Source organism: Grus americana, chromosome 3, assembly GCF_028858705.1.
Source record: "Grus americana isolate bGruAme1 chromosome 3, bGruAme1.mat, whole genome shotgun sequence".
In the NCBI taxonomy this organism is placed as follows: Eukaryota; Metazoa; Chordata; class Aves; order Gruiformes; family Gruidae; genus Grus; species Grus americana.
The window spans coordinates 71,348,417-71,375,368 of record NC_072854.1 but is presented as its reverse complement, the minus strand read 5'-3'; the positions used below and the strand labels follow the sequence as shown (position 1 = coordinate 71,375,368).

Here is a 26,952-nt window from a genome sequence, read left to right as displayed (position 1 = left end):
CCTGTGTGGTTTACCTGAGAGCTGGCTCAGGATATGTGCTGCTCTAGACCCTGTGTATGCGTGGGCATGGCCATCTTCCCTTCCCAGCTTCTCTTTGCAAACAACAAATGTTGGAGCAAGGGAGAGGGAAATACTGGAATAGCATCGTCCTTGATGCAGCTGAACCAGAGTCGCGGTGATGGTTAATGTTTGGTCACTGACGCTACCGATCAGAAGGGAGGAAGCGTTTTGCTTGGAGGCATTCCTGGGGTGCTGCAAAGGCCCCTTAGGGAGAGCAAAGAAGGGGAGATGCTTGTTGCTAGGCTGGGTGAGGAGCCTGTGTGGCCAATACACTGTCCAGGCAACACTGTAGGTGACGAGGAGGTAGCCCCTGTGAAGGAGAGAAGTCAGAGGAGGCTTGGAGCTACGTGTGGGCAGACCCACCCCATGGAGGAGAGGAGGATGCGGATGCCCTCTGTGGTAAGGACAGGGCTTCAGCCTTGTGATGGATTTCCTCAGGAGGCTGGAAGATGAAACTTGTTCAAAGCACGTAAAAAAGAAGAAGAAGAAAAAAGCCCCAAACCCCCACAGAAACCCAAACCCTTTGAACATGGCTATTTATGATTACATAGGAATTTAAGGCTTCCTTCATGTTTATATCTAGAAACTGTTTTCCTAGATGAAGTTTTTAGAGGCTCAGATGTAATCAGCTAAGAAACTCTTCAAATAAGTGAGCCGTGTTTTGATTTGGTGCAAATAAGACGTGAATTAATAGGAATAGCTATTCCAGGAATAGCTGAGGCTTTGAAATGCTGATTTTAAGTACTGCATGCTGCCATTCAGCTGTCCTGTCATAACAGTGTGGAACAAAAGACAATTTCCCTATCTGTAAGTACACAAAAGAAAAGTATATTAGCAATTGGAAATAAAAATCCACCTCTGAAAAGTAGGAGGAGTGGGTAATTTTTTCTCTTTTTTTTACTGTTTTTTCCCTCTGTATTTCTTCTTTGCATCAAAAAACAATAGCAATGTTTCTTATGTCAGCTACAAAGGATATCTAGTTATCATTCTCTGCTGCTAACAGTTACTTGACTTCACATCATGATTTGAAAAGTCTGATCATATGGGGCACTGCTATAAATTCACTGTACACACTCATTCCCTGTGCCATGGACCGATGAGGAAGAGAGATCTGGGCAGATGCCTGTGCTGCAATCAGAAGCCCGGGCAGAGCGCGTATAGGCTCTGCGTACCTGGGGATGAAGGCTGGAGAGCTGCAGGGGGCCGGCACCGGGAGCCGCTTGAGCACTTGCCTAGGGTCGTGGGTAAGCTGGTACCTCATGCTCTGGCGTCATAATAACTATCTGGCTCTGATCATGGAGCTGGTTCAGGTCTACCTATAGACATGCTTTGGCCCCACGCCTCGGGCAGTGTGGACATGCAGAACATGCCTTTTGAATTTCTGTCTCTGCGTTTTGCCCCCGCCTTTCCCTCTTTGGCCCAATATGCAGAGAATTAATTTGCTGTGATGTTTTAGCTGGAAGAGGCTACTCACAACTTGCTGGCTATTGGGAGGGGGGCATTGCTACCCCTCCTTCCTCTTCCCTAAACACACCAGATCTGAAGAGGTTATAACAGCCTCTGCAAGGCTGTGCTCTCCCACCTACCACATGGCTATTCAGAAATGGCCCTTTATTTTTTTCTTACTTTTTCCCCATGGGGGAACTCACAGAATAAAACAGATTTTAAAATAGCCTATAATGAGTTTATACCTAAAAGTGATTATGGAAAAATACTATTTTGCCTTTATGTATTTATGTATCCCCATAGTTGGGGCAAATAACTTTCTAGGTCTCTGCTATCTGCAGACTCTTGGTAGTTTTTCATGTAAGTTCAGTGATGTTTTCAGGATGTCTGTTTAGAGTGCTGAGAGTTTTAGTCAGTTCCTGAAAACTCACCCATGCAACTTTACTTCAATGAGTAGCACTGTTAATTTCTACCAGACTCCTGCCACGGGTAAACTCACTCCTACACGTTCATGCTGGTAACATTGGTACAGTAGTAGCAAATTGCTCCTTCTGGTATGAATCTGGGGGTAAATTAGTCTCTAGGTTAAAATTTATGTTCTGAAATCAGAAATATTTTTAGGACCATTATTGTCCCGTTGAGCATGAATAATGGTTTATCTGGTACCACATATCCTAATAAATGGATTATTCCATTTAGAAAGATATTAATGAATGATGTTGCCTATTGCTAGGTTATTTCTTCTGCCCTGTAATATATAAATACAAGGAGCTTGCGACTGAAGGGCGGTATACCGAGGACAAATGGAAAGAATTACTTTATTGCATTGTGCGTTGTTGCCTTGTGCTTTCATTGCTGAGGGATGTAATTGTATTACCCACTGTACTGTTGGATTTCAAAAGGCTAGTTCATAAGCGGTAATAACATTGGTGGCAATCTGAGCTAAGTTAATGAAAAAGATAATCAAATCTAATGCCACAGGGCAAGATATCAGATATCTCCATGGGTCATAAAGAGATCATACAGCTGACTCGGGGGAAAGGAAGCTTGCGGTTGTATGTGTGGAGTGCAGAAGAGGCAAGAGACAGCAGAAAAGTGAGGGTCACCTTGCTCAGAAGCACGGCGCACTGGTCACTGGCAGAGGCAGGAGGGTATGTGCTAGATGTGCCACAGAGACGAAGATGCTTATCAAGCTAATGATATTTTTAGTAGTGCCAATACCTGATTATGTAGATATTTCAGCTGATCCCAGATATCTGTTTCTATGTATTGATCAGGAAATTGGGTTAAGTAGTTCATGCGTGCTTCTACCTTGCCCATGGCAGGCAACTGAGTTGGGGGTTGATCATGGATGGCATTGGAATAGCCTTTTTTTTGTTTTTCAATAAACAGCAACTCCAATCTGAAACTCACTTCTGACTCTGATGCCAATGTAACATTTGATTGCATCTCTAGAACATACCCAGTGGCAACTTTTTCCTGCTTCTAACTATTAACCCAGCAAGTTGGCTGTGTGGACACTTTCACCACCACTCACAACTGGAGTGCTTCTATGGATGGCTACAAACTCGTCAGATGGGATAAGCAGGGAAGGAGAGGTGGTGAGGTGGCCCTGTATGTTAAGGAGTGTTTTGATTGTTTAGAGCTTAATGATGGTGACAATAGGGTTGAGTGTTTATGGGTAAGAATCAAGGGGAAGGCCAATAAAGCAGATATCGTGGTGGGAGTCTGTTACAGACCACCCAGCCAGGATGAAGAGGCAGATGAAATATTCTATAAGCAGCTGGGAAAAGTCTCATGATCACTAGCCCTTGTTCTCGTGGGGGACTTCAACTTACCAGATGTCTGCTGGAAAGACAATACAGCAGAGAGGAAACAGTCTAGGAGGTTCCTGGAATGTGTGGAAGATAACTTCCTGACACAGCTGGCCTCAAGTTGCGCCACGGGAGGTTTATATTGGATATTAGGAAAAATTTCTTCACCAAAAGGGTTGTCAAGCACTGGAACAGGCTGCCCAGGGAAGTGGTTGCGTCACCATCCCTGGAGGTATTTAAAAGACATGTAGTTGTAGTGCTTAGGGACATGGTTTAGTGGTGGACTTGGCAGCACTAGGTTAATGGTTGGGCTTGATGATCTCACAGGTCTTTTCCAACCTAATTGATTCTATGATTCTATATTGGTACATCTTTTGAGGGTCCTGACAGTGGCTTATGCACTGACTAGTAGCAGAAATAGTGCATGTGTTCCTTGTAGGTGTGTAACTGATAATGTTCAGCAAGAGACACATGCAATGGTAACCATAGTCAGCACCCAAAAATGTGTTTTCTCTCACAGACTTGTGCTACATTTATTGCAATTACCTCTTTCATCCTACTCTGCTCTCTCTGACACAGATCTGCTTTTGACTAAAGTAAGAATTCTCATACCAAGTCTTGGCCATCTAGTGCTGTAGCCTGTGTCTGTACGTGGCCAAGGGCAGATGATTAGGAAAAACGAGAGGGCTAAGGACTGCACGAAAGGGTGCCTCCTTCCATATATCTTTCCAAGTCTCACAGACTTCCTAAATCAGGTGTTTTAACTACCATACTCTGCATTTGATAATTAATCTAATCTGAATAGATGTATTGAATCCCTTTTTGAATGTCTAGACATTACTGGTTTCCTATAGCATCCAATCAGAAGCCTTAAGAGTTGTCCAGTAAAGTACTGATGGAAAAACACAGGTGGGAAAGACTGTGGGGGCTGATGGTTTTGGTTCTGCCTAACAATTCACAGCCTCTTTCCCTTCTACCTCTGTGCATTTATGTAGCTCACATTCACCCCATACAGATAATATGTTCATTGGTAATTTGTGCATTTGAAGGGTCTCCTATCATTTACACCTTTTGTGTAGCTCTTCTGTTAGACCCCATGTGTACGTAAGAACTCATCGAGAGACTTGCCCCAGCCTAGCCATGAGATTATCTCATAGTAATGCTGTAAGACTCCTCCAAGCAGGATGATGGCGGTATGCTGAGGTCATGGGGATGATGGGAAGAACCAGTGCGGAATATCCAAAGCAGAGGTGGAGCTGCATAATGTAGAGCTCACGGCCGGGTGCTGAAAGGTGGCTTTGCTTCCACTCAGTGCATCTACAGTAGGATGGTAACACAGCAGAGGTGGTCAGTCAGTCCCACAACCCTCAGCAGCAGAGTCACATAATCTTAGTGCAGAGCTAACGCACTGCATGGTACCATCTAGACGTTTCCTTGTAGCCTGTAAATGACACTTGATCATCACATATTTGCTTTGAGAATAATAAAGGGTCGTATTCAATACTTGAGTACATTTTTTTTTTTCTTCAGAACAACAACTACTACATACAGAATTTAATGGGAGATATAAAAGAAAGAACTTTTGGTCTGTATCTTTTAGGAGTGTTTACATGGACTTTATGCATTAATACTTGAATACTTTGTGTTCTCAATAGCTGTATTTCTATCAAAATTTTCTCTCTTCTTTCCAAATCTGCCAGAAAAGCTTAATTAATACCTAGGAGTAGAGTTATTTGTAATGTTTCTCCCAACTTTTTTGAAACAAACAAACAAACAAAAAATACAGCTGCTAGGCTTTAGGGTTTACAGTAGAACAGAAGAAATAATGGTAATAAATTTACTTGAACTTGTCATGATAATAATAATTACATTTCTATAAAGCTTGGATTGAAGAAAATCCAACAGAAAAACTGATTAAAATCTACCGTACTGTTTCCACCCACTCCTTCCCACAGTTCCTCAGAGCATCACTGTGTTTATATTTTGAATGTCTGCAGCATGGAGTTATTGAAACTAAATCAGGTTTTAATAAAACAAGGTATTGTGGGATTTCTGTGGGGCTGAAGTTCAAGCTAACAATCTTGAATATATAACACCAAATATAGATTTTGCTTAAGTTAATACCAAAGGGACTTTTATTTAGCTTGCTTTCTTTCTCTGCTCTACAAGAGAAAAATTAATATCTCATCACCTCTAAGAAAGTCAAAGTTATTCCAGAAGAGTGAGAGATTATGAAGTTACCAGCATTGCAAATAGAGGTAGTTATTTTAAACAATAGCATTCAACCTTCCATATTGTGCCTCTCGCTCTTTCAGCCCAGACCTGTCCCTCCGCAGGATGGATTCTCAGCTGCAAAGCATCCAGATCCTAATTTACGTGTGTGTGAATATTCAAGGTTAATGAGAATATATGCCCTGTGGGAGAAACAGTCGTGCCATTCAGACTGCATTTCTTTTTCCTTCCTTGCCATAGAGTAGTCTGTTGAAAATGTGTCTGATGAAACTTCAAGTTCCATTCTACTCACATGAACAAATTTAATGTTTCTAATTGGGATTATGTGAAGTATCTCTCCCCATGACTGAATGGCCAGCAGGCAGGACAAATGAGTTTAAATATCTGCTCTAAATCAAGGAGAGAGAGAGGATAAATATAACTTTTTTTCCCACATGATAATTGTCATTTCTATTCCTGTACAGTGTATGGGTTTCAGGGCTTTTTTTACAGGCAGCCCAAGACCAATGAGCCAAGCAGGTGTCCCAGGTCACAGCCTGACTGCAGAGTGTGGAAAAGAAGATTTATGGCTTGGGTTTTCAAGCAAGTTTCCCTCTTAGCCAGAGGTAGGTACCTGTCTGTTGCCAGTTTTACCGGATTAGCACAACTTTTGCATGTCCTCTTTATTTCTTCTCTGATGGACTTACACCGGCATTTGGCTGGTTCTGGGGGTACCCTTCTTACACAGATCCCATACATTGCCTGGAAGGACCAGGACCTACAGGGACCCGGGGACTGTGTGTTGGAGCAGGATGCACTGCAGCAGCAGCGAGGTATTTATTCTGTATCTGCGAAAGCCCAGCCTGGGTACAAGTTGTGAGGTTTTTCCTCTCAGCACATCTAGACAACATGTGCACAGCTGAGCAATTTGCTTGGCCTTGCCCCTTTTAACACAAGGAGCTTGTATTAAAAGAGGATACGTGACCAGACTGTCAGCCAGACTATCATCGTGTGTGGCCAACCAGTATGGCCACGCATTCCTCTTCCTCTGCAGCAACCTGGTCATTAATCTGTGCTCCCCGACACACAGACTCTTCCTCAAGGCTGCCGGCAGTGTTTGCTGAAGCATGGGGAGATGGGAGACTTTGCAGCGGCAGCGTCAAATGCCACCAGTAAGGGTGTGCCGAGTGCTGCAAAACCAGTGGGGTGAGAGATGTGAGCGGCCTGGGTAGGGACTGAGAACTTGTCAGGATGAAACCTGTGTACACCTCAGCTTCTTCTCTCTCCCCTGCATGCCCTGGTTTCCACATTAAGGAAACGGGGAGTGCCCTAGGCAGGACCTGCAGTGCTCCCCAAGCCAAGTGCTAGTCACAGCGCCGTGACGTGCCGGGGTCCTGGGGCACAGCATTTCCTGGAATGGTTACAGCCATGACTGCTCCCACTTATCCCGGGCGCCATTCTCCAAAACGCAGATTGACTTGCCATGGATGCAGAGACTTCAGAGCTGGCCCTGTGTAGGATGAGATAACACTTGGCAGGGTTGGTGCTTAACTGGCGCTAAAAAAGGCTGATGGGTGCTGGTGACACCCCTGTACCCTGCTCTCCAGCACAGCCCTCAGCACCCACTGCCATCTGGCATTTCATTAGCCAGTATGTCCCAACAGTCCCAGATAAAGACATCGATTCAGTGCTGCTGTGTTGATTCAGTTCCCAAGCAACTGGCTGAGGTAAAAAATGGGTTAAACATTTAGACATTGACCATTCTTGGATTAGACCAGTATCCTATCACTGCTTAATCTTTCCTTTGATAAGATAGCTGAATCACAGTTTTAAAATGCATTGCAACATAGATTTTCAGCCCTCAAGTATTTCTTATTTTTATTCCCTGAATTCTTCTTTTTTCTTCCCCCAGAACATCCAGGATGAATACAGGGTTCTGTGAATCGTCTCATTCATGCTTCATGTGGAGGCAATGCTGCGACTTTACTTATCTGTTTTATTGACCCGTTTACACAGCCAAGGGTGGCGCTGCAAGCTGCTATTCAATTGGGGATATTCTGATTTCCTCGGATACGTGCAATATGACTAATTTTATGATATAAACATTGAAGAGATGCCATCAGTTTTTAAAAGTCACATTCCCACTTGAGTCTTTCTCATAATCATTGTTACAAGCAAGATTATTGGAATCACCATAATGATAAAAATAAGGGTGAGAAGTGTTTTGCCTTAGTCTGGGGTTTGGGAAGATTTTTTTTTTATTATTTTGCACTGGACAACATTTATGTGTTTGTATATGGTCAGTGCCTCTCCTTGCTGTTTATAAGCAATTTCTTCCCACAAAATATATAAATTTAGGTCTGCTTAACAGCAAAAGCACATCACAGTTGAGATTCTGGGGGCGGTGTCTGAAAAGTAGAGGCAGGGATAGGGTCAAGGACTGAACCTTGGGTCCACCCCTTTCTGCTTACTGCCGTTCTGCAATTCCCACTTCATCCTCTCCTTTGCAGGAGAAACTACTGAACTTTGAAGGCAGGCTCCACGTTTCCACAGTCATGGCACTCTTTTCTTCCCTAACCCCAGTCTTTATAGCCATTATATGTGTTTTAATTGGAGTAATACTGAAGAAGACTAATGGAGGAAAGGAAAAACGTGAGACTAGAAGCAAGCCTCTATCTCGCCCATGGGTGGATGAAGATTTAAAAGATGGCACTGACCACCACTTAGAGGAAGAAGGTAAGAAAAATCTTTATCCGCCTGAGCAGTTTTGGTTGTCTGAATTTGATCTGCTGATATGAATAAAGAAGATGCGCTCTTCTCAACTTCTCCCCAGTGATGGAAATGCATAGTGCTAGCGCTGCTGTGCCCTGAGCTTGTCAGCCCCATGGAGGGAGGCTGTCCTCACATGATGTCACTCTTGGCGTAAATCTCTATTTCCTCCAGATCCCACAGGTCAGAGCGCAAAAAGAAAATGCATTGTCAAAGACCACTGTCTGCCCCTCTGCCCAGCGGATCTCAGACCTCTGAGGGACTCTGTGGGGAATGTACAGAAGGAAAGGAGTTGCTGCTGACATCCCCCAGCCTCTTCCCAGGCCTCGTTAGTGTGAGCAAAGGGAAGACCCGAGCAGAGAGTTTCTATCTGAAGGCTGATTTTGTAGACATCACATCCCACGAATGGGTTTATTACAGTTATTACAAAAGTTGTCCAGGTGTGACTTCTGTGAATGTCCACGAGAGCTTTAGCTGGATTAGCACATGTGTCATAGTATTTGGGAGGTATGTTGATCAAATATTTAAGAATAAAATGTGGTGACGGTGCTAATCTCTTTTCACCCAAATACATATTTGAACCTGTACAGAACACCCCCTTTTTTGCAGTAGTGATTTCTGATGCACTGCTTGGGCAAAAGTCTGAGCACAAAATGTACCCTTCCTTCTTTTTGCTTCCTGACTATCTTCCATAAGCTCCCTTCATTTCCTTGTGAAATTAAAATCTACAGAAGTCTGTTCCTATGAAGTTTTTAAATTTGCGGTTAATACAGCCTTTTTCACCCAAGCTGGTTTCAAAGACATTTTGTGTGTTTTTTTGTCCCATAACGACACATTGCCTGGGGCCACTTCTAGGAATCTTGAAATTTATACTGTTTTTCTGCACATACACCTTTTTCTAAGAACCATTATTTCTCAGTGTTCAGTGTAGTTTGAGATAGTGTTGTGTATCAGTTTCCAGAAATAGCTGATACTTGGAACCTTTTAAACCAAGTTGACTATTTCCCAAATATACAAAATTTCTTTTAAAGTTAGTTCATATGTTGTACCCTCCTTTGTGTAATGAAAAATAGATTCTGTATAAAATTATCCCATATTTCCTTTGTCACTAATAGACTACTAGTTCAGTTAAATTGCTGCAAATTAAAATTCCCGTGGGTAGTTCAAGTGATAATCTATGAATTATCAGTGACATCTTTGACTACAGCTGTTTCTATCAGTTTAAAAAGTTAGATCCTCTAAATAAACAAACTTATTAGCTCTTAACAAGGACCCCTTACTGCCACAGGTCCACATATAAAATGTTATTCTTTTATGTCTTAGTTGTTTGCTTTTTATTCAGGTGCTAAATTCAAAACTGTACTAGTTTTAAATTGCTTACAAAAAATTGGCAGGTAGATAGACACTTTTGTGCTGTTGCTAAAAGGAGATTTATTTATTTTTAAAGAAAACCTTTCTCAATGTACCATGTAATTCAACATCAGATTAGGTTTTCTTTCTGCGTTGCTTTTAACAACAAATAATCATCTTCCCCTTAATGCTGTGTGGTTCAAAACCAACATCTTCATGAAACAGGCATGTCTTTTATCTCCAGAAAAATTAAAATAATTGCATCGTGCTTGGGCAAGTTTTTCTTCAGCAGGGGAAACCCCAGCCTGAGTGACAAGAGAATATGGCCACCTCGGTAAGGATCTACTACTCTCCTAATGCTATAATTGACACGGCCACCTTGTTGTCAGTGTTAAAATTTCCATTGACTGTACTAGATGTTAAAATGGAAACATGGATGTAAACAGAGATTTTCTTAATAGTAGACAGTATTTTACCTGCTGTGCAAATTCTACTACTTTATTAATATATCTTACTTTAAGTAGAAATGAACTTTTCTGATAAATGTTTCAAGCTGGCTTGTGTTTAAAGACAAAGTTCCTCTAAAGAGAATTTGAGTTGGGTGATAACAAAGCATTTTTAAGGCCTTATGAAAAGCTAGAATCTAGGGCTGCCGCAGGTGAACAAGCTGAATTTTGAACAGCCCCCTAACAGGAAGAGGCAGCTGAAGACCAAGTCTTTCCACACCTGGCCATGACCAAAGTGAAGGCGCGTTGCCGAGAGAGAGTGAAGTGCTCTGTAAGAAAAACATTGAACTTACTCGGGCGTCATCAGCCCCATGAAACCTCTGTCAAGTGGGATGTTTCCCCCGAGAAAGGGCATACCTTTGAGCTGCAAAGCGTGAGGTGTAATTAGCCGAACTGCTTGGGCAGACTCAGCAGAGTCACTTACTGGCAGCGAGGGGCAGAAGGGGAAGCTCACGCGCTTGCCTGTGTAATGCTTCGGCAGCTGAAGAGAAGGATGTTTCTCAGAGCAGCCAGAAACCCAGTTGCGTGGTTAAGTGGAAAGCACTCACTCAGTCCATTTGTTTAATGCCTTAGCTGGCAGTACTTCATCTGTCCTGTAACTTCTTCCTTCCTTTATGAGATCCAGAATGAGAGATTGTTGTGTTGTGGATTGCAAGAATGGTCTCTGTGTGTGTGTGTATATCTGGCTGCGTCTTGCATTAGGCCATGTGTCATTACCAATTAGATACAGATGAAAATGATGTTTCTTCAGCCTTGTCTTGAATGATGAGTGACAAGGGCTCTTTTCTAGTGGTGGTACCTCAGCACCCACTGCTTCAGGTTTACACTATTAGATTTGGACTGTTGCAAAGACAAGTCCAATCTTTAACCCAGGGAGCTTATTGTATATTTGTTACTTTCCTGGTCATATATTCAGATCAATACAATTGATGGATAAGGTGAAAACAGACCCAGTTTACAGTGGCGTGGAGAATGAGGTTGAATTTTATTTGTATCCTTGTTACTCTGGGGATCAGTTGCAGAGATGAATAGCAAAGGCATTTTATTACGACGTATTTAATTGTGGGGACTTCGGTGATGTACTCTCTACTTAAGGGCTACAAAGCAATGTACAAATGCCCAAATGTTCCATCTCTTCTGAAAATGCACTGCTCATTGCTTGTGATACTTCTTATAACAGTCCTCTCCCACTTAGAAGTATTTCTCCTCTCCCCAAGTTCGAAGGCTTCCCATATCTTTTAATAATACTACTGACATGAACGAGGCAGTAGCAGTTGAATTTTCCAATTCAATGACAGTGCTTTGTGTCATTTAGGAACACAGGACTTATATGGACATGGTGCATCATTGTGTTTATCTCCCTGCTGCTGCAGACACCTCAAACCTTTGTCATCAGCTGAATGAACATGAAAACTGGCCTTTTTCGACCACATTTCTTTGACCTTACTGGAAAACTATTGCAGAACTTTGTGCTATGGATTAAAAATCCTCCTCTGCCTGCCTGCCCAAACTTATTTAATACTAATCTATACCCATTTTTCCTGTTCTATCCTCTTGTTAGTTTAAAGGATACTTTTCTGGCCCTGGTGTATACCCTCCCGTGGTTTATAGACAGCAGTCAGATTACTTTTCAGCTTTCCTTTTACTAAGTAAGCCAGCAAATCTTCTCTTTATAAAAGAGCCACTCCATTCCTCTGAAGATCTTAAGAAACCTTCTGCAACTATATTCCAGTTTGTGGTAATTTTTACAATATTTTGATGCTGGTTCCTTTCTTCCAGGGTCTGCCTCTCCCACCTGATACTTCTTTTGCTTAAGATCCTTGACCAGCTCTTGAGGTTTCCAGGATCAGCCTGCTAACCACTATTTATAACCCAGTAGTAAGGCACTCCATCTCTTTTAGTTCCCTATTAGCCACACACTCAATTTAGGATTGGATTCCTGTAGCAGCACGTTATGTAGCAGTCTGCCATTAATCAAGCCAAAACCCCATAAAGTCAGTTGCCCAGCATTTTAAGTTCAAAGATCTGAAAGCTTTCTTTATATATATTTAATTTTTTTCTGTGTATTGTGTCTTTACACTGGAAAAGAGGATTGGAGAGGAATTCTATACTTAGGAAGCAATTTCTTAGAGAAGGAACTGCAAGAGCTGGTTTGGAAAGCAAATGCATTGGTCTAGACTGAGGTTGCAAGTGAGGTTTCTTAAGGATCAGTCTCAGGACCAACTGTTAATATTATCTAGTGGTCTTTGCACAAAACCAAGGAGTGCGCAAGTGAAATTTCTTAATGACATACAACTGGGAGCAAACAACACAGGGAAGTGTCAGGGTAGGTAAAATAAGTGTCCAACAGAAATGAAATGACAAGTCATTGTTCTCAGTGTGAGTTTGTTATTAGGAGCTCATGGTAAGAACTTTTGCTGCCAACTGAGGCAAAATTTATTATGTGATTTGTAGGCTGATTATAACCTCCCATATGAATTGCTGGGAAGAACACAAACATCACCTTAAAATACACCCAGAGAGGAATTTCTGACAGAATTAGAGAAATAGTACTTTTAAAATGAGATTTCACTTGGGACATCTGAGCCAAAACCATTTCAGATTTGCTTAAAAAGGAGGAAGCCTGATGACTACTGCAAATGTACAACAGAAATGATGGCAATCTTGAGAATGTGGCTAACAAGATAATAGACTGACTAGCAGGATGTCTGTTGTCCATCAAATGATGGAATACATAGAGATGTAAACAAGACATTTGTAGTATTGTATAACGTGACTGTACAAACAGGAGTACGTCCAAACACAGCAATTAAAGATATAGAGAGCATGCACTAAACAGATGGTGCTGATAATGATTTTAGCTTAGCATATGGATAATGTTAACTGCTAAGAATGAATGGTAGACACATGGTGGAAGAGAATAAATAATAGATGAATTTATTATAAAAAACAAAATTGCCAGGAGAGTTTTGGTTTTGTGTGTCAGTTCTCTCATTTCTGGGTTCTTCTTCTGCCGAAGCCAGTACTCTCGTTTTGAGTGCACTAAGGTTTTTAAGTTTTGCTTACAAAACTTAAGCTCAGATATGGTGATTCTCATACTTTCATTCTCACTGGTCACCACATCTATGTCCCATGTTCAACATCTTTGAAAGTACATTTCTTGTTTCATCATGTTATTATTAAGTGGAACCATTCAGACCACACAGCAGCTTCACTTCTTTTCTTCTAGTCACATGGAGAAAAACTCCAAATAAGCAAGCAAACCTCACAAAATTTAATGTATCTTGGCCTTAGGTAATACTGCAAGTTTTATACTTTCCGATTCACAAGGCCTAGGTTTCTGTGCTAAGTAATCTTTTTCTTCCATTCCTAGTTGACTATCAATCATTTGAGAGGTTTATTCAACCAGTTACATCTAAGATTATTTTTATACCTCAGATTTAAAGAAATGCCAAATCTCTCTGCTTCCTCATCCCTGAATTCTTCAGTCTGAGTTCTCTAACTTAATTTTTCTTAATCCCTTATTTTCCCCAAGTTTGTTCCCTTAAAAATTGAGAGTCACAGTTACAGACCTACTTTTTGTTACCTTTTCATTTAGTTAATTAAATTGAATGAACTGATAATCTCAGTTTAGGGGTACTTTTTTTTTTTTTAATAAAATACTCCCCCTCACTGCAACCAAAGCGAAGAGAGTCACTGCACAAGAGAAGAACAAGTCATTTTATTAAGGTATTGGATGCTTCATCTGGGAAGCCTGGTTTCTAGTATTATCATAATAGCTCCTCTTTGGTTTATACCTGGAAAGCCACGCTTCCACCATGTACTTCATAACAATACCGTGGTTGAGGCAACATGACTCTCTTAAAGACATGTCCTGATCTATATGTGACCTTGGGTGTCTTTGTAGGCTTCATGCTATCCCAGAAGACAGTGCATCTTAAAAAGCAACCATTTTTTTAGCCATGCTACATTTTTACTTCTTTGCAATCTACCATAACATCAATTATTACCTATTTTTTTTATCAATATGCTTCCTGGACAAGTCAAAGTAGGTACTGCTGTTGTTACTGCATCCTCATTCTTCCCTCCCTGTCACGTTTTGTTTCATGTTCTGTACTGGCAGTGACAGCTCTTCCAGTTTGCTGTCTAGACCTCTGCACACAACTGGCCACAAGCAACATCCTTTTTGGATTAAGTACATCATCTGAGTCAGCTCTCTAACTACTGCCCTCATCCATATAAGTAATTTAATCTTGCTCTTCATCCTTCTGCCCTTCAACATTCACATATGTATTGATGGTTTGTCACCTACCTGACTTTCCTCTCCTTGTGTTTCAAAACCAGGTATAGAGATTACACAAATTTCCTCCAGCCTTTGCTCCTGCTTGACAAACCTCCTTTGTAAAGATTTTCGGTATTTCATAAACTAGTCTCGGTATCTCTAACTCAAAATGATTGTTAATAGTTTTGCAATCATACTAGAAAAATAGATGACTGAGCAGGGCTTGGATTTGCTTAGAAGCCAAGGTTAGACCATCAAGTCTCCTCCATCAGTTGCTGAATAAAAGGTATGGTGCATTGAATGTATGCTATTTCCTACTGTCTGAACTTTGATAAAAACCTCATCATAAGAAAATAAATAGTGAGAGCACGTAATAACTCTTGGGTCCTGGAGTTAGTTTCTAGGCTAGAAATAGTCTGTTTCCCAGGACACTCAAGACTGTAAGCTTGGGAAATGGATAGGATGATCACTACAGCACATTGATATAAGCACAAATAGTATAGTCTGACCTGAAATTTTCACCAAGACGCTAATCCAATACCTACTTGCAGCATAGTTTTCTGGTCAGATTCTGCCTTCTGAGAGATAACGCTCAACCTCAGCTGTTTTTGGGAAGTTTTTTGTTATCATAAGGAAAATATTTGTCCCATTTAGAAACTCCTCTTACATGAGTGCCTATGGATAAAATGATGTGCACCATTCTGTGTAACAGCTAAATCTCAGTTCAGCAACGAATATCCTTACTGTAGTTTCAGTACTGCTATATGCAAAATGGATTTGCAGAGGGAGAATTAATTTTATTGGACCAATCAGTTGCAAGCGGCCATCCAGCTTTCAGCCATGTAAGTCCTTCGAGAGAAGCTTGCAGGAGACGTTATGTGGCCAAAGCTTCCATGATTTTCTATCCTGTCTATATCAATAGACACCTTCTGAATTTCGCTACTGGCCAGACAGGCCTCAGTCAAATCGGAAAGGGTTGCTGAGTTTCTATCTCCCAACTCCCTGTTTTTTTCCCTTGGGGTTTTGTACATCTTTCATCACTTTTTCTCTCAAATTCTTTGGCTGCCAGCCATCACTGTCTCAACTTCTATCTCTGGAAGGTGTTTTATTTTTTACTACTTTTTCTTTCTCATCCAGTATGGCTTGCTTTAGCTAATGTTCGTTCTCACATCTTCACAGCTATTGTCTCAGTAAAACTGAAGCAAGGGCACCGTGCCTCTGATTACATGGGCCCTACCTTCTGGGCTGAGGGTTTGCACCTCTTCCAAACCACCAGGCAGAGATGCAAGAGGCAGAGATGTGCATCCTGCAGACTATTCCATGACTGCATTCCCTGTGAATCTTCAAGGAGAGGTTGCATATTGGCTTTTACCAGCTTAACGTAGTGGTCCTTGAAAATGGCAATCCTATGGTACCATGCCTAGCATAGAAGAGGTGGGAAGGGTGCAGAGCTCTGTCTCCCTGCCTCCCCTCCCCAGCTACCCTACCACTCTAAAACACATCGGATGTTGAACACTGGGTCCCCAGCAGAAGCTCTTCCTCTCAACCTCCTATTGCACCATACTGCTTGCTAGTGTAAACATAGCCTTTGTAACCCCGTGGTATTCCCTTCACTGAGTGTGGAGGAGGAACAGTGAAAAAGGGAGTGTGAAAGTTTCTGAAAGAGAAGATCACCAGAATCCTAGCAAAGGGCAAGTCCTAGTCAGCCAGTTGCTATTGAATAGTAAATAATCTACTGTACTAAGTGTGAACCACAAAGGGAGCACTAGAAAGAGGTATCCTCTTTCTTTTCCAGTTTAAGTATGCAAGATTCCCACGCAAATAATTTTTACAATGGGTCACCGCTTCCCATGACCCTGGAGCCAGGTCCTTGCAGACTGTTACCGAGAGTCCTTAACACAGGTATGAAATGCTAAACAAAACAAACTTTCCAGGCGACTTCTTTGTATGCAAAATGTAATGTATGTTGTTTGGAGACCAGAATCATTCTGTTTAGGTTCCACATATGAAACTGGATATATTGCAGCCTCTCGCACATGCTGAGCCACACTCGGGAGTATTTCACTGCTGTTTATAAAATGAACCAAAAATCAGCCTGGTCTCTAAGGCAACTGCATACTACTAAAATACAGAAATAATCGCTGTTTGAATTTACAGTGGCGATTGCTATGATTCCACAATAATAGCCTAATGGTGACTGAAAAAGAACTGGAATATTTTTTTCCTGACTCAGCCCTCTGTAGCACATTGCTCAATACTATTGACTAGTCAAAATGCAAAATTTAAATGGCTTCAACTTCCACATCATAGTTGCAAAAAATGCTATCCCTGCTGATTCTAGGAATGCAGGGGAGAAAGAGGAGATCTCAGAGACAACAGAAGATGCATTTTGTGGTATAAAACAACCCCAAAGAGACAGATTTCAGTGAAACGAGGAACCATTTTAAGTTCTTAAATTAAAGACAAGAAACACAATATCCTACATTTGATATGTTGTTATCCTAAGTATAGATGCCTGTCAGCCGTTTCCTCTTATGCTGAAAGTATCGTGAAACCAAAGAAGTTAACCACGAAGTCACATTTGCGCAGAGCCTAGACTCGAAATGCTTCTGCTATGAAACATGAATATGGAAGAAGCTGACATTCAGCTCTTCAGAGGAGATTTTACACATCTTGGTAGTTAAGCCCTCTCCTTAACTTCAGTAATGTAATTGATTTTTTTCTTATTAGACCGCTCAGGAAGGAACACACACATTCACATTTGCTTAGTGAGAGACGTGGACTGAAAGCCTGGCTAGCTTTTCACTGCTGTTTTAGCTTGTAACCCACTTTTACAGGCAGGCTTGCAGACCGAAGTGGAGAAGGCCATAACTTCTTCACGGATCACACTGCTATAGCCAGCCAGGACCCTCCTGCCTCTTGGTATTTAAACAAGGTGTTTATTCAGTAGCTGGAGCTAGGGATCAATGAGTTGTGTCAACCGGAACCTCAGACTTTGCCTTTCCAGTGGTGTAGAAGTGCAATGTATGCCAATGCAGGCCAAAGTGCATTACGGTGGTGAATGCTAAAGATATAAACAGCATTCCCCAGAAAAAAGAATTAAATCCCTAACCACTTTTATTTTCTCGCAGATGCTGATGAAGAGTGGCAAGGACTTGACGAAAATGTTGCCCATGTCCCCTTCTTTGCGGAGCGCTACTCTGAGGCAGAAATGATTAAAAGGTCACAGATGTTTTACGAGCTTCTTAATAAGAGGCGATCTGTCAGGTTTCTCAGTGATGAGCCAGTGCCCAGGGAGGTTATCGATAATGTCATCAGAACAGCAGGTATGGTACTGAGTGGTTCGAGGTCTGGAAAAAAAAAAAAAAAAAAGGATCAGCATTGCTGTTCAACTGTGTAAAAGTGATGTGGAAAAGCCAAGGGAATTGGCATCTGGCTTATGGTTTTCCTAGAGTCACCTGTAGCGATAATGAATGAGCACCCATTGATTGATTGGAAATTACTCAGCTTGAACTACTATATGTCAGGGACTGTTCTGGAGCATTCCCAATTCCTTTGTATTTGCAGTGCACCCAAAAGGAAAAAAGAGCATTTCAACAGCATGAAACAAAACATTTGAAAGCTTTGAAAGGTGTTATTTAAAATAAAAATGATGTACAATTTAGTGAAACAGCTTTCAAATAGAAATATTGAAGTGTTTTCTCTCAAAAATGTCAAACCATGTGTACTTCACATGCTTTAAAACTTTACTTGTTATGATGATATTTATCATGTGTGGGTTTTGTTTTGGTTTTTTCCCCAACCAAATTGATGAAATTGTCCCAGCCATGTGAAATATTTCAGTGACATAAATGGTTGGGGTTTATTATGGGGAAAAATGTTTCAGTCTAGAACAAAAAAACTTTTTCAGTCCTTTCAGTATCAGCGCCAGGTCCCTATTGTATACGACTCAGTTACGCTGAGGACCCTGATCGAGGTTATTTGAGTGTCAGAAAATAATTTTCTTCTTTTTTTTTTTTTTGAGAACTTATGGGTTTCAAATTATTACTCTAATGTCCTGACCTAATCTCCTCTCTGCTTTAGTACATTGACTTCAGCCAGGAGTGGTTTTGACCCCCCTTTTTTTTCTTCTATGAACCAGTTGTTGTTAGTATAGAAAATATTCACAAGCTCCCTTAGAGAAAAGTTCAGTAGCCTCTAGCAGGATTAATAATACAGAGATTCTGAGCAATTGATGCACATTGTTTTCCCTTTAAAAACTGTAAGCAGCTTTGTCACTGCGCTGTAACGAGTCTCCATCTTCCTCTAATTAGCTGGGAGTCATTAAAACACTGAGCATGTTTTGGCAAATGCAGCAAAGTGAACAAGCCTGGAGTGCAGATGAAGTACTTAGTAACCGTGAAAGCTTTGGGCTGTGTGGAGGAAAAGAAAACAAAGCAAACCATAAATGTCATCAGTTCTTACCCAAACCTGAGGAGAGGCAAGGTTCACGGTATAAACACATTTTAATATAAAAGATAGTTCAAGCTGCTTATTCAGTGTTTCTTAAACCGAAATCAGTGCTTAGATAAGCAAATACAGTATGTGTTCAAGACCTGCAAATTTTTGTTTTTAAATGTGTATGAGGGACTAGAGAAACCTGAACAGTCTCCTTCACCTATTTCTCTGTGAGCTTGTGCAGATAACTATATTCTTCAGCTTCTGGCTTTCATCTGCTAGGCAGTTAAAATATTCTCCAGTGGTGTTCGTGTGTAATAATCAAGGCTGAATAAGCAAGTGCAGACTTAATATGTGCACACTTACATACACCATCAGTCTTTGGGACAACAGACTCAAACTTGTATGCTGTATGGCAGATGTCTGCATTGTGCAGCTCCCCATCGTTTGTCAGTCAGCGACAGATTCCTGCGGGTGGTCACTTAGCCTTGTTTCCCTGAAAGCCATTAGCTTTGCCCTTCAGCTAAAACCACGTCCCAGAGTTGGTTGCATATTCAGATGGTGCATTGCTTTGGGTATAATGCTTTGCATTAACATTACTGTGTGCATAAATTGCACTGTAATACTGCCTCATCATAAGAACCACAAAGGAATTTTTAGAAATCCCTAACTTTGGTTTCCTGTAAGACGGTTGTATGAAAGCACTAACCTCTGTCATTGAACGGCACTTCACATTCTTCGAGAAACAAATGAACAGAGATTGTCCACCAGAACTTATCTCATCTCAGACCTTTTCTTCCCATCTCATCAACTTGCTTTCCCATTGCTCTGCTGGGCAGTCTGAAAGCCCACAAAGAAGAGCCAATACCTTTCACTGCACATCCTTCCTTGGCAATGTGCCAACCGGGTCTTCATCTTTCCCTGTTTTTGTATGAAGGCACTTCACCCAGTGGAGCGCACACTGAGCCCTGGACCTTTGTGGTAGTTCAAGATCCATATTTAAAACATAAGATTCGTGAGATCGTAGAAGAAGAAGAAGAAATCAACTACAAAAAAAGAATGGGAGACAGATGGGTTAATGACCTGAAAAGACTGAGGTATGAAAAAGTCAATTGGCTAAAGGGGATCTTATTTTCAGATGCACACCCTTTTCTGTTGCATGGCTTTGTCTTGATTCTTAAGTTGATGGGAATCTTACTGAAAGCACCGCAGTCTAGAAAACTGAAGGGATAAAAGAAGCTTGTCTTGATTTCTTTTAGTATCCTTTTCCTTTTCTTCCTCCCTCTTGCTTTTAGTATATTTCTAAGATTCACATTTGGAAAGAAAAACTTAAAAATACGTGTAGAATTGTGCTTTGTTGGCTTGTTCATAAAATTGCCTCCAGTGAAAGGGATTATATACTCTTCATTTTGAAACTTTTCCAAGTATTTGGCTCCATCATTACTTTTTTTTCTATGTAACCTCTACTGGATAACTCTTGCCCCAGGTTTTTCCTGTTGTTTGCCAAACAATAAAACTCCGAAAGCCATTGGGAATTTTGCTGCTGGCTGAGGGAGCCCCAAGGCTTGTACCTATGCAAGTGCTGAATTATGCAATATTTAATTGTTCCAAATGTCCTCCAAAGTCTGACTGACTTGCTTATGGTCACACAATGGGAAGACATCTACTGAGTCTTGGCTTGTCAAATGAAGCATATGCGCAAAGTTTTATAGGGTTGATTTGCCCTACTTGTTTCATAATGTTACCGTTCAGGTGCTTATGTGCTATGTGAATTTGTGTGCTGTAAACAACTAAAATATAGTATTTTTTTATATTTTGAGTAAGAGCAGTAGAAAGCACACATTTTCTTATCTAAATCCTACGTCATAATTGTACATATTGTCATTAAAAAAATTGGGAACCAAATGAATTCTAACAGGGCTGAAATACCCAGAAACAGAATGCATTTTTTTGCTGTGAGAATATATTTAGGTTTACACCTTAGACCAAGAAGTTTTGAACTTTTCTGCCAGCATTTTTCCCTGTGATCGCAAAAAAGTTGGCAGTGCTGGTAAAAGGTGGAGCTGCAAGTCTGCAAAATTCCAGGAATTAAATAATCTCAAGGGCAAATGCTCATGAGACCAATTCATAGATAAGAGGTCAAGAACTGCCTCCTATTTTTATGCAATTCCACCCTTCAGAGTCATCAACTCCTCAGCCGAATCTGTTAAGATTAAGAACTCTATTCAAGCTTTTTTTTTTCCCCCCACAGAAATGTTTCTATTTAAGCTGATAATACTTAATCCTTTGCAGTAAATGTTCTAAGCTTTAGTCTACTACTATAATTGTCGGGTACCTTTAGTGCCCCTTTGCTGATGGTAAATGTGACTTATGGGAAAGTGAAAAGGTCGCAAAATAAATGTCTTTTAAACGTTATTCTTTTGCAGAACAAACTGGATCAAAGAGTACTTGGACACTGCTCCCTATCTGATCCTCATTTTCAAGCAGGTATACGGGCAGCTTCCAAATGGCAAAAAGAAGACCCACTACTACAACGAAATCAGTGTTTCTATTGCCTGTGGTATCCTGCTTGCTGCACTGCAGGTACATTGACAGAACTGGGACACTGGGAGTCCATGTATCAGTTTGGATTACATACCAAGACTATTCTGCCCAAATGAGGGTGGAACCCAATTTATATTTTAACATTATCAGTCCTTTGGATTACTCCAATTCCTGGCAATGTGTCTTAGTTTTGAGTTTTAAAGTTATTCTGCACAGGCCCACATCTGAGATTCCTACCCTCAGTTCTGGTTAACAAGAAGAAAAATATAATGCAACGTACTTCCAGAGTTGTCACACTTCTCCCAGCACAGGCTTCAGCCCCTGCAGTTTCTGCCTCATGCTAACAGGGTTGACAGGGTCTGCAGGTTACCCAAGCATGGCTGTACAGTGCAACACTGGCCCCTTCTTTTCAGTAATCCATACAAAATGGCTTGACCCCAAATAATTTTTAGTATATAATTTTTAGTATACAATGCTGGGGAAAAAAAATTAAAAAATCAGGGACATATTTCATGGAACAGGCTGTACTATTTCAATCAGTCTTTCCAAGGCATTTCTGAAAGTGAACTGATTTCTAAAGCTCAGCATGTCTGACACCAGCCAGTTGGATTTTCTCGGTGGTTTCCCAGTGCTCAGTTCTGCTTGCTGTATCCAATGTACTCACACAAGTGTTTAAATAGTAAAGCTATTCTCATTTTTAACTTGGCCTGTCAGTAGGATAACAGCAAGGTGCCACCTCTTATTTTAGGCCAGTTTCCTACCAGGAACTGCCGTTTCTTGTCTGCTCTGTTTTGAGTGAGACCTCCCTGCCCACATTGCTGCTCCTTAGGAGGATCTTCAGGATGGGCAACCTGAGAAGTGAGCAGTGCAGAAGCACGTTGCTGGGGTGTTGCTGCTCTGCAGCTGCACAGGGCTCCATATTTTCCCTCCGTGGAGCTGAGAGCAAAGGGGATGCATAGGGAATGGGGCAGAACCAGCACTGTGTCACTAGTGCCTCGGTCAGAAGCAGTAAGTGACAGGGCTCCACTTTTCCCTGAGCCAGCCCACCACCAGGTGAGACTTCTCCCTACCAACTGTTTGACTCCATAGTGCTCTCTCTTTCCCAGCTCTTTGAGGTTAATTGACACCATTAAAGGACACAGTGCCATGGACTCATAACATTCAGCATCACCACTGTTAGCTCTTCTCCTCTTCAGAAGACCATGGAGGTTGCTTAACATGAGACGCCCATTGCCTGAGCACCTCTCCCTGGCTGAATTTTATATCTCAAAGCCTCCCCAAATGCTTGCTTTACATAGAGAGAGAGACTGAAATCCTCATGTACAACTCTCAGGAAGCGCCTCCAGTACAGGATCATATTTGGGACAGTGTCAGCTCTTTACTGTTTGTCAGATTGTTTAGCTCATTTGGGGGTTCTGACGTAAGCCTGAACATTGGCCGCTGTGAGAGATGGCATCAGACTCCTGTTAGCAACTCTGAGGCAGAGCACGTGCCCCCTGTCCCTGTGAGGCACAGCAGGAACAAACGGTCACAAAGCTGTAAGACTTCTTTCTGCCAGCTGTATGGGGGCCAGAACTGAAACATTTCTTTGTATGAGCCAGATGAACCCCATGGGATGATATTCCAGTGATATCCCCACAACTGCCTCTCAGCTTCACTGTAGCCATGGGTCCTCCGTTACACTGAGCGCTGCAGGCAGGCTCCTGCTGTACAACATAAAGATGTGTCAGGCAGAATAAGACATGTCAGGCAGAATAAGGCTATTTCCATTAGCCTGTGCTGTTGCTGCAGTGAAGAAATGCTCTATTTTTCTGTAAGCAATGTAGGTGTCTTTTATGGTACTGTTGAGGATATTAGTAAATCAGGTGTTCCAAAACCTGCAGAAGAGTCTAACGAAGCAGCGTTTCTGGGCTAGTCAAGAGGAGAATACGAACGGGTCTGGTGAGAGTAATGGATGCAAATACAGAGCACAGCCCTCTGTCTCACTCTGTCGCTCTCTGTCTTGGTGCAGAACGCGGGCTTGTACACCGTGACCTCCACACCCCTCAACTGTGGTCCCCAACTCCGGGTGCTGCTCCAGCGCCCAGCAAATGAGAAGCTACTCTTGCTGCTCCCTGTTGGCTATCCCAAGAAAGATGCTACCGTGCCTGCGCTGACCCGAAAGCCGCTGAAAGACATCATGGTGCTCATGTGAGGCCAGCGCCACGAGGAAGGAGCACACCCCTGCTGCCAGCTAGTAAGCAGCAGCCCACTGAAGTTGTCACTGCTGTTTCTGTGTGTATTCCTCCTACGTCACTGCTGCTCTGGCTGTTTACACCTGTATTTCTTTTAGTGCTAGTAATCATGGTGGCTGCTTCTACTACTAGCAGTGAGCAGTGGGGCACTGTGCGTTTGACAGGTGCTATTACCGATGGGCCCAGGCAGGTGTTCCAGGGGACATGTACAACGGCATTTAAATGACCTTCATCACTCGATTTTTCTTGTGCATTGTAGGGACAAATCTTTCCTTGAATTGGAATGTATATTCTCCTTATACTTTCGTGATTACCGTTACACAGTTATTTTCACTTTAGAATTTTAATGGAGGTTGTATTAAAAGATATAAAGAGGTCAAACTCAGCTGTCTTATCTTGATCAGTGTGTGCTATTTAAATGCCCTTACCCCCTCACTGTGTTCAGTTCTGCGTAGGAGGAAGCTGTTTTTCTCACATACAGCAGCATTTTTCCTACTCGATTGATCTCAATACCCAGCTTTCTTAAGCTATTGCTGGTACAAGTATCTTCAGCTGGAGGAGATCTAGTAGGAACAAGGTGTCCAAGTAATTTCCTTGTTGCCATTAATTTATACATGTTCCAGGCACAGGTAGATCATATGGCAGCTATCAGTCGTGCCCCCTATTTGCTCCTTCCACTGGATGCAGCCCTCGGGGAACTACTATTCTGGTTATCCTGTTTCTACCTACAACTATACCAGTTTAACACCCTGGCATTTAAACTGCTTTAGAGACCCTGATACACGAAAGGTGCTTTCACGTCACACCAAATCAGGCATATTTAGGTTTATTTTAAGGCCGCGTCCCACAAAAGCAATGCTTCCTGCTAAAAGTCTTGACTACAGGCAAGATGTGAACGGGCACCACTGGAAGGGTCGATGCTACCGATAGCTGCGCTGGCAGAGCCCCCTCGTGGGATTGCGGTTCCTGCCGCCTTTGCGAGCAGCACAAGACGACAACACTGAAACAGAGACGTCCTTCCCTAAAGCTGTCTTTATTCTGTGAAATACTTTCACACCCTGGTCTCTGCTGCATGTAACTTCAAGCAAATTCAGCCGAACTGGCTTCAGCCTTCCTTGGGGGTTGCTCAAGCTAACTTGCTGCACCTTGTCTAAACTCAGTCCTATTTAGTGTGACCTGTTGTCAGCTGAGCAAGTGGAGGGGATAATATTTTGCAGAGGTATGGCTTTTTGCGGTGTCAATGCCTCTGTCACCCAATGAGAAAAACTATTTTCCCCTTTGGCTGACCATTTTGCTGGTATTTAGCAGGCATGTCTATGTGTTCACCTGTTTTACTAGCCCTGTTTCACATCCTCAGTGGTACAGCAATGGCAGGAAGAGTTTCTCATGCAGACCTAGTCTGAAATGAGCTTTAATAACTACAGTAAAATAAAAAAAGAAGTCCTGTGTCTACATGCTTGCGATGTCTAAAAGCTAGTCAGGGAGAGAGGGATGAGCTGAACCAAGCCAAGGCTGATTGGCCGTTGGTCCCCAGTTATCAGGAATACATATTAAAGTCGCTGTAGCAAGTTTTCCTTCTGTGCAGATGCTGCTCTGCCATATCAGGCCCCTTCATAAAGCAGTTCATACCTGCTGTAAATGTATAAAAGCCCTAGTATGTTTATTTTAATTCAGAGTTCACATCAATAGAGGACTGAACCTCCATCGCTTTGCCATCTTTCCTATAGCTACAGATATCAACTACTTTTTTCCCTGGCCTCAGTCTGCAAAATAGAGGGCATACCTATTCTATGACAGCACTCAGAGAAGCTTTACCAAATGAATTTAAACAGCAGGAGCATGCATATATAAGGCTATTTCTACTATGATTTCATAAAAAAGAAAGAACTAAACCAATTTAAAAATATATACAAAATTGTCACAATAGCAAATATTGGTTTATACCAATATACCTCTTTATACCAAAGAAGATTAATGGTGGGGGTTTTTTTCCCACATGTGTTGATTCTGGAAACTAATATACACATAGTAGCTGAAAAAAAAACCAAAAAACCAAGCCCTCACACCTACCAGATGGGAAAGATGCTATCCAGGAAAGCACTTCTGGAATCACAAAATATAAGTAAAAGAAGAAGTATTTTCTTTTCTCCCATACGAATGCTTATTCAAATGCAAATACTCCAGTAGTATTACAACTACTGATGATACTGCAGAGTCTTGTATAAATCATGTTAGTGCTCCTGTTGCGACAAGCCTACTTGGAATTACCACCGTTCTCTAATAAGTATGCTGTCTTTACTTAAAACACAAATTAAGTAAGAATAAATTTTGCCTTTCCATGTAGAAAATTATTAAATAAACTTCAGGTTAACATTTACATTGTTTTACACTTAACTAGGGATTTTTCCTGCGGATGAACAAAGAATTTTTTCAGGAAGAGAACATTCTGGGAGGAATGTCTCCCACACAACTAGCAGGGATTTAAATTTTATATTTATGTTTAAAACCAAGATTAAAAGACTTGACAGGGTTAGCAAAAGATGCTGGAACTTGGCATCTCTCTTCATGATACCTTATGGCCATATCTCCCAAAGTCGCTGGACTCAGTCTACCCACCTTTTCTAGAAAACAACTGTTCCACTCAGATGGGAACTGGGCCCTTTAGAAAGCTCTAAATACTAGTTTTCTAGAATCACAGAATAAGCAAGGTTGGAAGGGACTTCCAGCATTCATCCTCTCCAAACCTCTGCTCAAAGCAGGTCTGGTTAGATCAGGTTGCTCAAGGTCTTGTCCAGTCAAATCCTGAGCAACTTTAAGGATGGAGAGTCTATAACCTCTTCAAGCAACCTATATATTTGTTCACTTCCATGGTAAAAAAATGTTTTCCTGCTATCTAAGTGGAGTTTCCCATGTTTCAACTGGTGTCCATTGCCTCTTGGCCTATTGCTGTGCATCTCCAAGAGAAGTCTGGCTTTGTCTTCTCTGTATCTGCGAATCAGGTAGCTGCAGACAGAAATTAGGTCTCCCCTGAGCCTTCTCCAGACTGAACACAGCTCTGTGTGCCGTAGCTCCCTGGCCAGCTTGGTGGCATCTGCTGGACTTACTCCAGCACGTCTCTATCTTTCTTGTACTGAACAGGCCAAAACCGGACATGATACTCCGGACATGGTCTCACAAGTGCCAAATAGAGAGGAAGGATCACTACACTTTTAGTAATGCAGCCCAGGTTGTGGTTGGCCTTCTTTGCTGCGAGGGCACGCTGCTGATTCATGTTCAAATTGTTGTCCACTATGTACCAT

At 41.7% G+C, this 26,952-nt stretch overlaps 1 protein-coding gene across 1 annotated transcript; it reads left to right on the top strand.

Moving 5' to 3' along the window:
* Nucleotides 1-8,011: 8,011 nt before the first annotated feature.
* On the top strand, nt 8,012-26,086 carry IYD (iodotyrosine deiodinase). Its single transcript, XM_054822765.1, has 5 exons — nt 8,012-8,267; nt 17,570-17,764; nt 19,813-19,972; nt 21,302-21,458; nt 23,431-26,086. The coding sequence occupies exons 1-5, from the start codon at nt 8,087-8,089 to the stop codon at nt 23,611-23,613; spliced, it is 876 nt and encodes a 291-aa protein (XP_054678740.1). The 5' UTR covers nt 8,012-8,086; the 3' UTR covers nt 23,614-26,086.
* The last annotated feature ends 866 nt before the right edge of the window (nt 26,087-26,952 follow it).